The 15,149-nt window shown below is 39.1% G+C and overlaps 1 protein-coding gene across 1 annotated transcript; it reads right to left on the bottom strand.

Annotated features, from left to right (window-relative positions):
* Positions 1–128: 128 nt before the first annotated feature.
* LOC110952569 (sacsin-like) lies at positions 129–15,148 on the bottom strand. The gene is made up of 8 exons (XM_051958870.1): positions 14,809–15,148; positions 12,665–12,710; positions 11,434–11,521; positions 7,987–8,098; positions 6,842–6,988; positions 5,130–6,561; positions 3,667–3,755; positions 129–3,551 (listed from the first exon to the last, which is right to left on the bottom strand). Exons 2-8 carry the CDS (start codon positions 12,691–12,693, stop codon positions 256–258), a joined length of 5,193 nt encoding a protein of 1,730 aa, XP_051814830.1. The 5' UTR covers positions 12,694–12,710; positions 14,809–15,148; the 3' UTR covers positions 129–255.
* Between the last annotated feature and the right edge of the window lies 1 nt (position 15,149).

Genomic DNA, 15,149 nt, shown 5'->3' with positions numbered 1-15,149 from the left:
TGGAGGGCTGAGCAACGGCCGAGTAAAATGCATCCACCAAAGGCTTGAAAGTTTCACTCACTTTCTCCCTGTCAGGCCAAAAGGTGTGGTAAGAGTAGTCCGTCAGTTGATTTTTTTCAGACATTTTCTTTAGTTCCAAGAGAGCAGTAATGTAGGCATTCACCACTGGATCCTGAAGCAGAGCTTTGTTCCACTCATTTTTCACTCCACTTTCCCACAGACCTTTTCGGTTGCTTGTCACAGAAAACGTTCCATTTACATTAACTGGAAGACCTGTTCGAATGGGAAGAGGAAGGAAGCAAAATGCCTGTCCAACAAGATCTGTTTGCATTGCTGACAATTTTCCAGTTTCTGGGTCATTTTGCAAAGGTACAGCAACCCCCCGATGGGCAAAGAGAACTTGGCGTGCTTGTTTTCTTGAAGGGCCATTTTCAAGGACTTGTGTGTCCCAAAGCAGTTGTATAAGAGCCAGCCGTGGACTTCATTTACACCAGACTGTTGACAGGCTATCTGGACAAAGTCGATTGTGCGGCAGTTAATTACCTCTTTGCATTTACCATCGAGTTTCATCAGTGATTTCTCTGCTTTGCACTGTTTTGACACACTGCTTTCATCAGGAATTCTCCTTGTGCTCACAGTGGTTTTGGACACGGTTAGTATGGTTTCGATTTCACCATCTCTTGGTGGAGTTGATGCACTGTTTGACATGTTTTGTAGAGATAACGTATTGATGTTCTTCAGAAAGAGCAGGTGAGTTTGTGAATTCTTAGTTAAGTGCTTTTGGAAAGCAATGATGTCGTGTTTTTGATACACGTTTGTGCTGATTTCTGACTTGAGAGCTTCCTCTTCACTTCGGAAAGGGAGTTTGATCAGAGTGCCTGGATAGGGTTTCGGAGGACTTTGTTTGGTGAAAGTACAGCCAAAAATGCGTTCATATGGTCCAAACTGACCAGGGAACCAATGAAAAACTCGCTTGAGAGAGAGATTCAGCTTGATTCCAGGATTTGTTTTGTATTTAATGTGCTTTGTAAGGTGAGTTACATTTGGATCAAGAATGAGAAGATGGTTGCCACTGAGGATGGAGGGGATATCTGTCACATGATACACTGTATTGAATCCAAGTCCAAATTTTCCGATTTTCTCCACTTTGCTTTCCTTTGAGGCAGAGCCAACTCTGATAATGTTTTTCCAGTCTTCAGCTGTGAATTGCTGATCATTAAAAGCCCAAAGACAAGGTCCCTGACAAAGAGCCATATCAGGATCAATAAGACTTTCAGGGGCATCTCTGTGGACTCTGAAATCCACCAAAAATTTACAGGTCTCTGCTCCAGCATCCTCTGCATTTTGAATGAGCTCTTTGAAGATGTCACTGTCTTCATCATACTCTTTAAGAATGTTTTTGATCCTCATTGTTATTGGTTCAGATTGTCCACATTGCTCTATTGCCATTTCGTATCCAGTGCTTACATCCTCTGGATTGAGAATGTAGGTACTGAGAAATTGAATTTTCAACCATTCAGCCGTTGCTTTTGGAATTTCTTCATGCATGACATACATTTCCTCTTCACTGTGCTGAAGTTCTTTCAGCCCATTTCTGCTTACATCACAGAAGATTGCTGCTGACCGTGGTTTAAGGGTAAACTGTTCACCCTCTACGATCACTGGCACTGGGATATCATCCAGAACTGGCTTCTGCTCTCTCCGCAGCCAGTTAAGAATTTCGATTGACACTTTTATCTCAGAGGAACTTGCAAATGGCTGTTGCCTTGCTTCAATGGTCTGTTGGATTGAATGAAGAATGCCAAAAATGTCCTCATCTGAAAGAAATGCTCTCAGGCCAAACTCCTGGAGTAACTTCTTGTATGGCAAAAATTCTTTTGGCACTTTTCCAATGTAAGCACTCAGATCTAGATTACATGGGTAGTCAAGAACCAGGTCCTGTGGTGAAACAAACTTGTTCTGAGTCCACAGCCAGGGCGTCTCCTTGTCCATCGCTGCTGTGAATACAGAGATGTTTTCCTGCATGTGTTTGTATATGCTATGCAACTTTCTTTTGAAATCCAAATTTGCATCAGGATCAGCCATTTTCTGTGCTTCTGATGCCAAGACTGACAAATTCTGAAGCACTTTTTCAGGAGATGGTAGGCGTTTTAGACCAAGCTTGTTGCAAACTCTGTCACTGAGCTTTACCAGCGGCATTACATATCCAACAATGTCCTCGTATGCAGAATGTCGTACTTCATCTGGGCAAAAGAAACAAGGACTCTGATGTTCATCACTGAATTTGTCAGTACCAGGTTCATCACATGGGACCCACTTCAGCATTTTGAGCTGATGAAGCTGTTCATGAGAAAACTTTGACAGTAGATCATTAGCATCCAACATTTCCAAGAGAACTTGAGCTCTTTTGAGAGCCTCAGTTTGACAGTCCACACAAAGTTGGTCAATCTGTGCAGCAGCATGCAGCAAATGCTCAGGGGATACATCTGTTTCTTTATTCAGCAAACCAAGATCTGTTAGGCTTTCCAGCATCTGCGGTGTGTGAGTGTACAAAGGTGGGGGGAAGAAGTCTGACTCAAAGAGGACTTTAAAAGTTTGAATTCTTGGATCTAAAAAGCTCGAGGTCTTTTTGATCTCTCTGTTCACTGCAATGAACCTCAAGCTCTTACATTTGCTTTTCAAGGATTGATTTTGAGAGAAAAGGATGTTACCATGTTGCAAAATCCAAGTCATGATATTTGCAGTGTCTTCATTGCTGCAAGCCCCTTTCTCAATACAGTCAATGAGGACTTTGGCTGCTTCAGCTGTGTCCAAGAGCTTAACACTTAGCAGCAGTAATAACCTCCGATCAGCCTCAGTAGCACACTGGATAACTGAGTCAGGCATGGGGAGCTCTGTTGGCACTGTTAGGCCAGAAATTAGAAGCACAGCTTGTTTTGATTGAGCTGCAACACAGATTCCTCCCATGGTGTGAAACAGGGGCAACTTAGAGAGTAAATCTTTCTCTCTGGCTGAGACAGAATCCAGATGAGAGAGATAATCTTTCAGTTCTTCTCCTGCTCTGTGAGATGTTCTCCTGAGTTCTGTGATGAGATACTGAGAATCTAAATTCATGAGGACCTTCAGGACGCTCCTTGGAGATGGGCAGAGCACATAAGAGTCAAGGTCTTCGTGTCTGAGCCACTCGTTTCCTCTCACCACTGTGCCACCTACTTTATTCACCAACTGAGCTATTTGGTCTGGCAAACTAATCTGCTTGCTTCTCTGAAAAATGAGGGTTGTGTTCTGTTGTAGTTTGGCTACTGGTACAGGCTGACTGACAGACAGAGGACTGACTGGTATTAAAGGTATTTCAGTGAATGGACTTAACTCACAGAAGTGAGCGCTGAGAAACTTCCAGAATTCTTGGAACCATTCTAACGGTGGATGCTGACTGTTGTTGCTGTCCCAGATAACATGCTCCGTTCTCGTCTGCTTCCAGTCCTGTGGCAAATACCTTCTTGTGTATTCAGCCACATGGTCTGCATCAATGTTGAGGACATTGAATAAATCTGAAAAGCAGGTTTTGGGAAGAAAATCTGTTTAAATATATGCATGTATAGTGCCAAAGCATGCAGATGACATGCTGACAACTCCGAAATCTCTGTATTCTATTTAATGACTTACTTCTGCTGGCCAGTTCTTTCAGATGGGCACTGCAGGCTGAACTGAGGTCATGTGGGATGAAGAGGTGTTTGCAGAACGGCAGCAAGACTCTGTACAAAAGATACGTTTGTTTAACAAGGATGTTTTCATAAAGTGACCACAAAAAAACAGATACTCTCCTACAATCTGAATCCAGTCTGACAGAAATAAGACAGTAGCAATTGGCAAATAATATACTGAAGCTCAGTTCAGTAAAAATGTAAAAAGTATTTAGAGCAAGGTGTAGGAAAAGTACTGATTTAGTCCCTCTGACAGATTTATTGTTATGCATGACAACATGTATGGAGGTCCTTGTAGCTTGTTTGAACAACTCTGTGTTCAACAACAGTTTCATGTACACATAAATCTGAGTTGGAAAAAAAATACCAAATTTTGATATACATATATGTTTTGTGCTTCAGTATTTTTTTCTATTCTTTGATTTTTGTGTCAGTTATTTTAATATTTGAACATTAACTGAAATGAAACTGTGTCAAATTCTTAGGGAGGAAAAATTGTTTAGTGGAGCCATTAACAACTCATAGGCATCTGTCACGGGACCCCAAACACAGTACTTTTTGTAAGACCTCAGAAGTCAAAAAGGTTTAAAAACAGTGGCTTAATTTGTATTGATGTGTTGCACTGTAAAACTTGTTATATTTTCCATTGTGCAAAATGTTCAACTTAAGAGTAATTCAAATGTCAAATTTATGTAGTGGAGCAGAAAGTACAACTCTACCCTTTGAAATGTAGGGCAGTGGAAGTATAAAACTGCATAAAATGTTCGGTAAATGTAATTGGTTATTTTTTGTCACCAGCCACCATTTAATTTTCTTTTACTTTAAGCAGACAAAAAGACACATTAGTATTGATTTGGACTTCATGTCCACATTTAGCTCTGCTGGTCCCCCCTAACAATGAAGGAACGCATTGAATTCAACCATTATAAAAGTTTATTAGCAATATTCTACTTTAAATGAACTTGGATGTGTAAATAAGCAACTGCTTACTAACATGCTCACCATTTACTGTCCCCATATGTAAAAAAAAAGTTACTAGTATTTTAGTCTACCGACATCACTACAAAGTTTCCTCCTCAAATCAACATCTTCTGGTGCAGAAATTTTTGCTAAAACTGTCATTTTCAAACAATTCATCTTCACCCAACCATCATCTATTTTGATAACTGGAAGCACACATTGCTTATTCCTCATTTTGCTCTTATTGGGGGTGAGAACTGCAGCAGTAATTATTCTGCCTGTATGCAACAAAGGGTCAAACAACAGAAACCAGACCATAAGAAGAAGGCGATTTTTCCTCCGATAGATGCCAACAACATACATGGCCAACATAATATGCCGATTTAAAATAGTTATAAGCAGCAAATAGACATTTTAGATACTTTTTATGTAGACAAAAATATTTAAAAAAAAATCAAACTCTACCTTGGAAATTCCTCGCTGTCAATCAAAGCAGTGTCCTCCTCTCTGTCTGTGAAGGATCTGAAGGAGCCATCGCTGAGTGGAAGCAGCTGAAGACCCTCGAGCTCTTCGTATTTTCTATCACCCAGAATGTACTCCAAAAGACAAAGTTTGTCATCTTTAGCGATGTCGTGCACGCCGTTCCCGTGGAGAATGTGCCTGACTAATGTTGGAGTCACATGTTTTAGGGTGTCGAAGTGTGGATAAGCCTTATGTATAGCTCTTGCAACGCTGGCTGGTAAAGTGACAAGATTTTCTCCACAGGAAACCAGAGTCCTTTTGATGGCCGACAATATGTCAGTGCTTGTCGGGCCATTGCAGGGGAACACTGCTTCCGATGGAGGGATAAACTTTGTTTCGTCTTTGGCGAGAGAGAGAAGAGCCACATTCTGTCTGAATAAGTGCTGAAGAACATCCAGAGCCACAGCATACCATTTGTCTTTGTGCTGTACCTGGGCGATGTCTGGCCACAAATCATACACGGAAGAGACAGGGAGATGAGATTTTTGGGCAAGTTTGATGGCATCTTGAATGATCATGACGTACGCTTGTGGTAGCACCTCCTTCATCAACAGTTCATTCCACAAAGCATGTTCGTCATGTTTCTGGTCCTCTTCTTGCCACTTGATGTGTCTTCTGTTGTCTGTGAGGCCAAAGCAAGCGTTGACATACACTGGGAGTCCTGTCTTGTTGGATTCATTGTTTGGGAGGGGGAGAAAGCAGCTCAGTCTACTGTCACTACTGTCTCTCTTCTCTCCACAAGGGAATGCCAAGTCAACCTGAGGTAAAAAGCTCAACTTTGTTGCAAGGCTGTCAAGATCTTCTATGTTCCCTTCTTTCATTGTACATGTCGTCACAAGCCACTTGGTTTCTCTGTGGTTTTCTGAACTGAGAGTTATCAGTTTGAACCTTGTTGAACCCTCCACGATTGACTCCTCTTCTGTCTCCAAATCGACTTCTGTAGGGATGGAGGATTTCACTTCAAGTCTGGTGTTAACAGCACCATTGACATTTATGTGTATCAAGGACACTGAGGTCACATTTTTCAAGAAAAGGAGACTCAAGTCTGCATCAGCAATGAAGCTATCAAAAAGCTCAACTACCTTATTGGAGTCGTACAGGTTGTCTGAAATTTCTGACGCCTCATTGCGTAAAGGGAATCTGAAAATCGTCCCCTCAAAGTGCTGATCCTCCAGAACAACTTTCGACCATTCTTGCTCGCTCACAAGTGAAACTATATCTCGAAAGGGCTGGAACTGATCATACATATTCATCAGAGCTTCTTGGTGTTCAGCATCATCCAAAGACCATCGAAACCCTCCACTTCTTTCTCCAAATATTTTTTCTTGAGGGTCCATCAAGCCAAGGTGCCCTGAACTGAATATGCTTGGCACATCTGTGAATAAAGTAAAGCAGATATTGTCCCATGAATTAACTACATCCTTTAGGAATACTTATTAACCCTCTGAAACCCAAAACAGACCAGTGGGACCAAAAAAACAATATTCATCAAAGGTAGAAACTGCAAGAAAAGAAAGGGCTTATACTGCACAGAAAAATGAGCCAACAGTGAGTAAAAATGTGACAGGAGCAAAAACTGCCCAAAAGATTTTTGGAGTTCAGAGAGACAAAGTTAGACTATAAGGTATATATGTGGTAAGTAAACGTAGTTTTACCTGTTGTGTGGTAGATAGAGTTGAAGCCGATTCCGAATCTCCCGACTTTGTTTGGGTCATTGCGCTTGACGCTCCGTCCTGCCCTCTGAATTCCTTCCCAGTCATCTTCAGTGAATGCTGCATTGTTGTAGGCATAGAGAGCAGGACCTTTGAAAGATAAATAAAAAAGAACATAAGTTAATGTGTTGTTTATTCAGTCGTTCATTCATTTTATGTAACTACTTGTTTTGAAATCTATGTCAGCATGCACTGAGCAAGGTAAAAATGCAGAATTGTAAACTAACAATCAGCAGACATGAGGCACCTTCTCCCAGAATATCTTAATGTAGGGTGCTGACTAAAGAGGAGCACGTTCAGGAATATTACATAAAATGTTCGGGTTGTCTGGTAAACATGGTGTAAGTACAAAGTAGAATCTACACCAGAGATCACTGAGTACACCTGTGTTTTCCAATTGGTCATGAAACGACCAGTAAACATCAAAAATTTCTCAATTTTGGATCAATAAATTAAGTCTATGTGTATATCTGCAGAAGAATCGCTAGCAACCAATCAGTTGAAACACAGTAGCAGCAGCAATTTAGGAGGTATAGGATGAGCCATGGCACCACTAATCAGTGCTGCATCAGTCTTCCTCCTAAAATGAAGCCACTGACAGTGCACTACTTGCACAATCTACCTCTGTAAAACAGACCAGCAAGTGTTTCAGACAAGACACAGTGGTTATCAATAGAAACTACAGTTTCTGTGACAGCTCAGACAGTGTGAAGAATATTCCATAAAATTTTCATCTAATGACAGCATCCAAGAAAAAAAACTCTTGCTTGCTCTTTTGCAAAAACATGATGTGACATGATCAATAATAAAGATGCACATGAAAAATATAAAGCATCTCAGTAATGAAAGATGCACTAACTTTAGCTTGATTGAGTTTCTACTTTGCAACTTGTATTTTTGTAATGTAAATTGTTAGTTTTTAATTGTACACAAGAGCAATTACCCTTCTGCTTAACTTTGAAATATTGCCAATACTGTAAGTTCATGCAATGTAGAAACAATTGGTTCTTTATATGATATTGCACACTTCTACTGTATGCCGTCTGCTACAAAACTGCTCGTTGTTATTCAGTGTCCATCACAAATACCTTGGTATTTTCCCAGTTCATCAGTCCAGAGGCTCTCAGTCCCATAGCTTCTCTCATCATGGATGAAAACCACCTCTGTGGCTTGAGCATCATCTGCGTTTTGAATTAGCTCCTGAAGACGAATAAGGACAACAATTAATAGAGCAAAAGCAAAACAGACGTTACCCACTTACTTCTACGCAAACATGAAAAGGGTGTCAGCAGACCTTTCTCACAGCAGACATTTTGACTTTTTGAAGCAGGACAAGAAAAGGTGGAACTGCTAACATAAAAAATGGCTTGCCACCATAATTAATTTCAGAAATAAAGTTTATATAACTATAAACTGTACAGGCAAACAGAAATAGTTTGGTTCATTTCCAACTCATGCTTGTGCAAAACTGCAACGCTTTGGCTCCCTTTAGTCACAGTGATGATGTTCAGTTTTAGAAGTCAAGTGTAGTAGTGAAGTGATTTCCTTATTCCAGACCTGGGCAGATTTGGTCTTGGTCTACAGATTAGATGTTTGTAGGATGGAATTTTTCATTTTTAGTGAAAAATAGAACTTGATGACATCCATGAAGCTAATAGTTAACTAGTCTAATAAGCCATAGTGACTGAATTACACCTGTGTGAGTTTGCAGAAAATTTAATCATTTAATCATGTAAGCTTACGAAAGTTTTCAGCTAAGTAAAGGTAACACAATTTTCTGAAAAAAGACAAACTTATAACAGCCATAACTCAAATGTCCTCAGAAAGAAAGTTGATTATAAAATTAAATTATGATGACAAATTGATACAGTTACTAGGCATTATGCTATAACTTTATTCAGTATAACCACATAAGCTAAATTAAATCCAACAGAGATCTGCTGTAAATACAACTTTTAATGCGCATTCTATATTGCACTTTAGCCCGTTAAAATAAATGTTTATCAGAAGACAATCACTAAAACTGACTCCATCCTATACAGCTGTTGAACATGACCAGCTGCCAAAACTGTATAAGTCTGAAATGAGGAAGTCACTTCACTGCTACACACCTCCCACGGTTAAAATGCAACCCGGGAACTGTTCACGCATTTTTGAAATTACTAGCAGTATTTTCTCATTCTTTTAAGTAGCTCTGCTTTAGCATATTAATTGCTAGTTATGTTGGTCCTGGTGCTGTAAATATGTCTTGAAATTTTTGGATCCAGTGCGATAAATTTTGTGTGTATTTTGTTTGTAATATTTTCAGTCACTTCAAGCTGCTTTATCTGATCTGGGATTTAAAAATGTGTATGTGAACAGTCATATATATTTTTCCTTAACATTTCTTTTATTTGAGCTGATTTATTACAGGCTCTCTTTTTTCTTTTTTTTTTTGCTTTTTATGACTTGTGCAGTTACAGATCATAAGTGTGATTTTTGCCATCTTAAGTTGCAATTAAAAGAATTTGTCTCGTCTGTCTTGACTTCGAAAACACTTCTGTTCTAAGACAGTTCTAAACATCAAAACTATGAATTTGTTTCTGAACTAGGGTATGAGATGTTGCCTTCAGGAGAACTGAAGAAAGCAATCAGAGAAACTCAGTACAAATATAAGCCGGGCACTAAGGGGTACATAGAAAACAACAATAACCTCAGCAGCATGTGGTGATCTATTAAATGGAACATAAGAGCACCTCACAGATCAGCAATGTTGCTACACTTTCCGATGGCCAAACCAGTTCTTGGAATACTTTCACAACAGCTTGCCAAAGAGGAAAATATACTTGCATGCTCCACAATGCAAGCAAGTGATCCACTCTGCTGAAAGTAGACATCACCAAAGCAGCATAAACAGACAGAGGGTCAGGCTGCACACTGAAATCACATGCTTATCAACTAGCAACCAGCATCTTTAACCTCACTCTGCGACAGGCTTTAGCCCCCCACTTCTCTTGAATCCACCACCGACCTCAACAACAGACCAAAAAATGTCATAATGGGCAACCATATGTCTTCAATCTTCGCTTTGAACACAGCTATACTGCATGACCGTGTGCTCAATCCAGCCCTCCTCACTATCTTTACCCATGACTGCACCCCCATTCACCCCACTAACACTTTAGAGCAGCGAGGTTTGCTGTTGACACCACTACAGTGGGTCTGATACCTTGACGGTGAGGTGTCACACCACAGACAGGAGGTCTGACATCTGGCTGAGTGGTGTGGGGACAATAATCTTGTCAACCCTCTCTGCTGACAGCCAAAGAGAACTAACTTGATCCAGGTGATAAAAATGGAAAAAAGGTTGTGGAAACCGATGCTTCAATGCAATAATGAAACAGCGTATGGACGTCATGTATGCAAGAAGACCAGCAACATCAACAGGGAACAGACCCACCCAAATCACAGTCTTGATGCTATTTGGGGAAGAGATAAAAACACATTAAAACCCAATTTAAGAAACTGAAGAACAGCGTCTTCTCCAGAGCTGCCGCCTCCATCATCCCCTCTTCAACACGCAAACCTACATAGACACACATCCTCTCATAGCTTAGAAAGACTGCAGATATAACCAAGTTAGTTTTTTCCATCCGTCCCGACTCTACTGCTGCAAACACACCCGTACACTTCTATGCATTATTGTCTTGCATTATTGTCTTGCATTTATCTTGCTTTAGTTTTATAGAATTTGCAGCATTTACCTCAATTTCCTACACCATTTGTATTGTTCGATTGATTTATTCATCTATCTTACTTCTTTGACTCTTAATTATTTTTGCTGGATTCAGAGTTATCTAACATAATTTCACTGAACACTTACAGTGACACTTATGTATGCCTTATAACATGCTCGGTTTTTATTCAACTCTATGGTAATACTGAAGACAGGTATAGACGCAATACCGGTCAGTTGACCCGTATTGCATTATATTTCTAATATTTTGCCTCTCTCACTGGCATAAACATTTGTACCTAATAAACTGGCAACTCAGTGCCCTTAAAACGCAAGAGAGCACCAGTGTGTAAGACCCTGATATTTTGAAACATGATTCACCATCACTGTGCCACAGCTTACAGGGATATTTGAAGAACTATTAATTATTACTTCATCAAAAACCTGCTCAGTATCTGTTGTAATCTTGTTTGCAATGGTACAGGAACATGAGTTTTAACAGGGAGGATAATTTTGGCACTGATCCACTGAAATGACTATAAAAATGATTATGTAACTTTTAGCGAGCACATTTCCTTGCATTTAGAAGATAAGATTTGTAGATATCTGTGGCACCACAACTCTTCATGTTACCTTTAGCAAAACATTTCAGCTTCTGTGATTTGGATATTGCACTTAGATATATGTCGATTTCACTAATACTTCGATAAAATATTCCCTTATATATACACAACAATAATGTCATCACAGATGTGTATCACTGAAAACGAAATATTTCAGAAAGTAATCGTAACAACAAGTATTTGGGCATTACACCAACCTTCAAAATTTGTCCACCATCTGGATATCGACGTAGAATATCTTTCAGGTAGTCAATGAAAGGTGGTGCTGTGGCCCCAAAGGAAGACCTGGACAAAGAAACATGATGGATGAGTAAGAATCTACACAAAGCCAGCACATATATTATTGAATTTATAGGCTGAACCATGAGGAGCTTTCTTTGAAATTAGATATTACCTGGTGGTGAACATAATGTTGTCAAGTATATTATATGAGGCAGACAATTTAAAAAGGGGTACTGCTAATAACGTGAAATTCTTATTAGCATGAATTTGAAATGTTACATTAGCTGATAATTAGCAACAGACAAATGACTACAAATAGTTGAATTCCTGTGTAAATATTAGTGCATATGTGTACTTCAAGGCCAAAATGCTTATTTGCGTAGAAGCCTGTGTTAATTATCTTCTATAATTATTATATATTCTGTGTCGTCACAAGCACAGAATTAAGAGCTAAATATTTCTACACCAGCACAGCAAGTACCCTCATTCAACATAGCAGTTTAAATATGAGTTCAAGTTTTGTAAACTGCACAAGTAGTTTCTTTCCATACATATATTTACATATGCAAAAGGATTCACCAACCCATCATGTAAAGTTACTTTCATGTCTTCTTGACTTGTGGTGCTCACATAACAGACTTAATTTACATATCAGCACTATGACAGCAACATGATACCAGTGCTAGATAACAGGACATTTTTGAGGCTTTGAAACTGACAGAATTCAATTAAACTCAGGAAATAAATTCAAGATAAGTTGATTTTTGAGGAAGGAATGATCGCATAGTTAGACCTGAAAGCCAGATGATGCATAAAAATGAAAGAAAACTGTAAATTTCCATGAAAAATTCTTGTCACTTGGTGGTGATATGAAAAATAGCAAGCATGCACACACATAAGAATATGGTTCCTTTAAAGATGACTTGGGCTACTTAATATGGTCAAAAACTACATATTTGCATTGACGCTTTTCTCCCAAAAAAAATAAAAGAGGCGAAGCATTAGCAGGCGTGGAAACATGCAGACAGAAATAATTAAAGCAGTCTAAGCAGCAGGTTGGCATGACATTAGAGGTGTCTGAACAAATCTGTCAGTGACTCAGCTGTTGCTTCACTGCATGTTTTTCATTGCCCTCAAAATTAAGTTTTCCTCTGTCTGTAAATGAGTCAGCACAGCAAAGCAAAAACAGGAAGAAGCGTAACTCACCGAGCTTTTTTCTTTGTCTTCTGACTCATTCTTCCTGGGCTGGTTGCTGTAAGAAAGTCAGAATATTGTGATAAAAGCCTACTGGTAGCCAAATTCACATGAAATCAGATAATAATTATAGTTAACATGGCTGAATATTTGTGTGGTTCCTTGACCCCGTTTGGGCATTAGATATTGTCGTTTGTCACCAGAGATAAATGGACGTTGAAGAAATAAGACTCCAGATGGGTGCAGGTGAGAAAAAAGGAATGAATGAAAGAAGCAACAAGAAAAAAACAGGAAACTAAAATATTCAACTAAAATAATTAAAGTTTCAAGAGTTATTAATACAACAAGCTGCCACCAGATCTCTTCCTCTACTCATTATGTTTCATCAGCCTCGCCTTCAGGAAACCTACCACCTGCCTAGGTAAGGGAGGGGTAAGCAACATAAAACATCTCACAAAATGTTAAAAATTACCAACGGTACAACCTGGTTCCTACAGCATACATGTGATATATGGGCACATATAAGTATATATGCTGTTGGGTAACAAATTAAAGGAAAAGCCACCATAAAGTGTCTCAATAAGACACTGTCACAACAGCTTCAATGCAACTTGGCATTGATTCTCCAAGAATCTGGAGCTTATTTAGTGTTTTGGTACATATTTATCAAACCATTTAGTGACCCTTGGGGCCCTATTTATGTGGGAGTTGTCATCCTGCCAGAAGCTGCTCCCATCAGGACAGAAATGTTTCATCGCAGGATAAAGACAATCACTCAGAACAACTTTGTACTAATCTGCAGTGACACTGAACTCTTAACCCTTAGTTGCACAAGTGATTGGACCCTACATTCTTCCATAAGTGGGCTAAAAATAAGTCGTACAAGAATCAATGTGTTTTATGCCATTTTTGTTATTTTGGTTACAAATAATAACTTGCAGTATTACTTGTATTATATTTTTGTCCATACAAGAAGGATTTTGTGTTTGGAATATGTTTATTTTTCATTTTGTAACAGATTTTAAACATTTTGACGATTAAAAAAGAGGAATATTACACAGAACATCGGTAGAAGAATGTCAGCATCTATTGTGTTGACATTTTTCCACTGATATCCTCTCACTGTTGCTGCTCTCTGTCCCTACAAGTTTGCACACTGCATCATCCCTTGTATGATATAATCAGTGATAAAGAGCATGAGGTAGTGATACAAACATTACAATTTCTTCAAAAGTATTAAAGGCAACTTAAAAATGTACATGGAATAATATCAGAATCATATTTTTTGAGAAATAGCTAGAATATGAAACTTTTCATTACAAAGATATTGCAAGAAAACAACCTCACCGGGTCATGTTTGACCCACTTATGCATCTAAAGGTCAAGGGTAGAGTCAAATCATGCCAGCAAAATGATCCACACAGCATAACAGAGCTTCTGTATCTAATCACTCTATGAGTCAATGGTTCAGGTCTTTTCTTTAATTTGTTAACTTGTCTGCCTATACAAATCTCTCACAAATCCTTCCCTGCCTCTGCTAGTTGTGCTAATGTTCAGGCAAGAAAGGCATTACAACAGAAGGAAAACACTCTAACCATAATCTAACAATCTAACAATGATAAATCACAACACTGACAGTATAATAATGGCAATAAAAGCATTTTTAGGTGCTCCAAACCAGTCCAAGGCTGTTTGTATTTACCAAAGCGTCCAGATAATTTCACCAAGTCACACTGCTCTACTTCAGAAAAATACTTTACTGTGTCATTTTTAGTAACTTGGTTGATTTAGATGCTGACAGGTGAGTGTGATTTTGCAGCCGCATCTAAGTGCAGATCCAGCTTCAGCACTATTACTGTTACAGTTCCTGTAAGCTCCTCTGTGCACATCACTCTGCTGCACTTAGGAGTTAAATTACACCAAAGCAGAAAACACAAATAAACACAGAAATTAATCAGCAAAATAACACATCAGTTAGTAAATGCAAAGACAGAGAGGAAATTATAAGAAACTACAAAAGAAAGTTACATTCATAAAATGTTAATTACATTATTTTAGTCCACTGAATCATTTCCTTCTTCATATCAAGTTAATTTAATCATAGATGCTCATAAAGCCCCCATAAATGAAGAAATACGTGATTTAAATCGCAGTACCTCAGTCATGGTGGTGAAGGGTGGCATCTGATCCTAAAACAGGGGCTGCTACATCTGTCTGCTGGATATAAAGGCTGCTCATGTCCAATCCAAACACCGCACGTCAGTTCTAGTCGCATCCTTTCGGTTTCCAACTAAATCAAGTTGCGTCTTGACAGAAACGAAACTTAGGACAGATCGACATTCACGCGGCCTCTTCAGTGAAACGAAACTTTCACAGCGATGAATCAGTGAAAGCTCCTCAGGCCACTGTACTCTGCCATCGTTAATGCTTAACTTAGTTTTTTGTCTTTTTTTTAAGTCGTACGGGACAGTTGTTCCGCCGCTCGCTAGATGATGCT

This window comes from Acanthochromis polyacanthus, chromosome 14 (assembly GCF_021347895.1).
Source record: "Acanthochromis polyacanthus isolate Apoly-LR-REF ecotype Palm Island chromosome 14, KAUST_Apoly_ChrSc, whole genome shotgun sequence".
Taxonomy (NCBI): domain Eukaryota; kingdom Metazoa; phylum Chordata; class Actinopteri; family Pomacentridae; genus Acanthochromis; species Acanthochromis polyacanthus.
This window is presented reverse-complemented; position numbering and strand designations above follow the sequence as displayed.

What these genes read in the sequence shown, in the direction of transcription:
- LOC110952569 (XM_051958870.1), bottom strand. Translation starts at nt 12,693, where the DNA reads ATGAGTCAGAAGACAAAGAAAAAAGCTCG. An exon ending in AAGACAAAGAAAAAAGCTCG is followed by an intron (nt 11,522 to 12,664) that starts GTGAGTTACGCT and finishes TTCTTTGTCCAG; the next exon opens with GTCTTCCTTTGGGGCCACAG. An exon ending in CTCTATCTACCACACAACAG is followed by an intron (nt 6,562 to 6,841) that starts GTAAAACTACGT and finishes CTTTATTCACAG; the next exon opens with ATGTGCCAAGCATATTCAGT.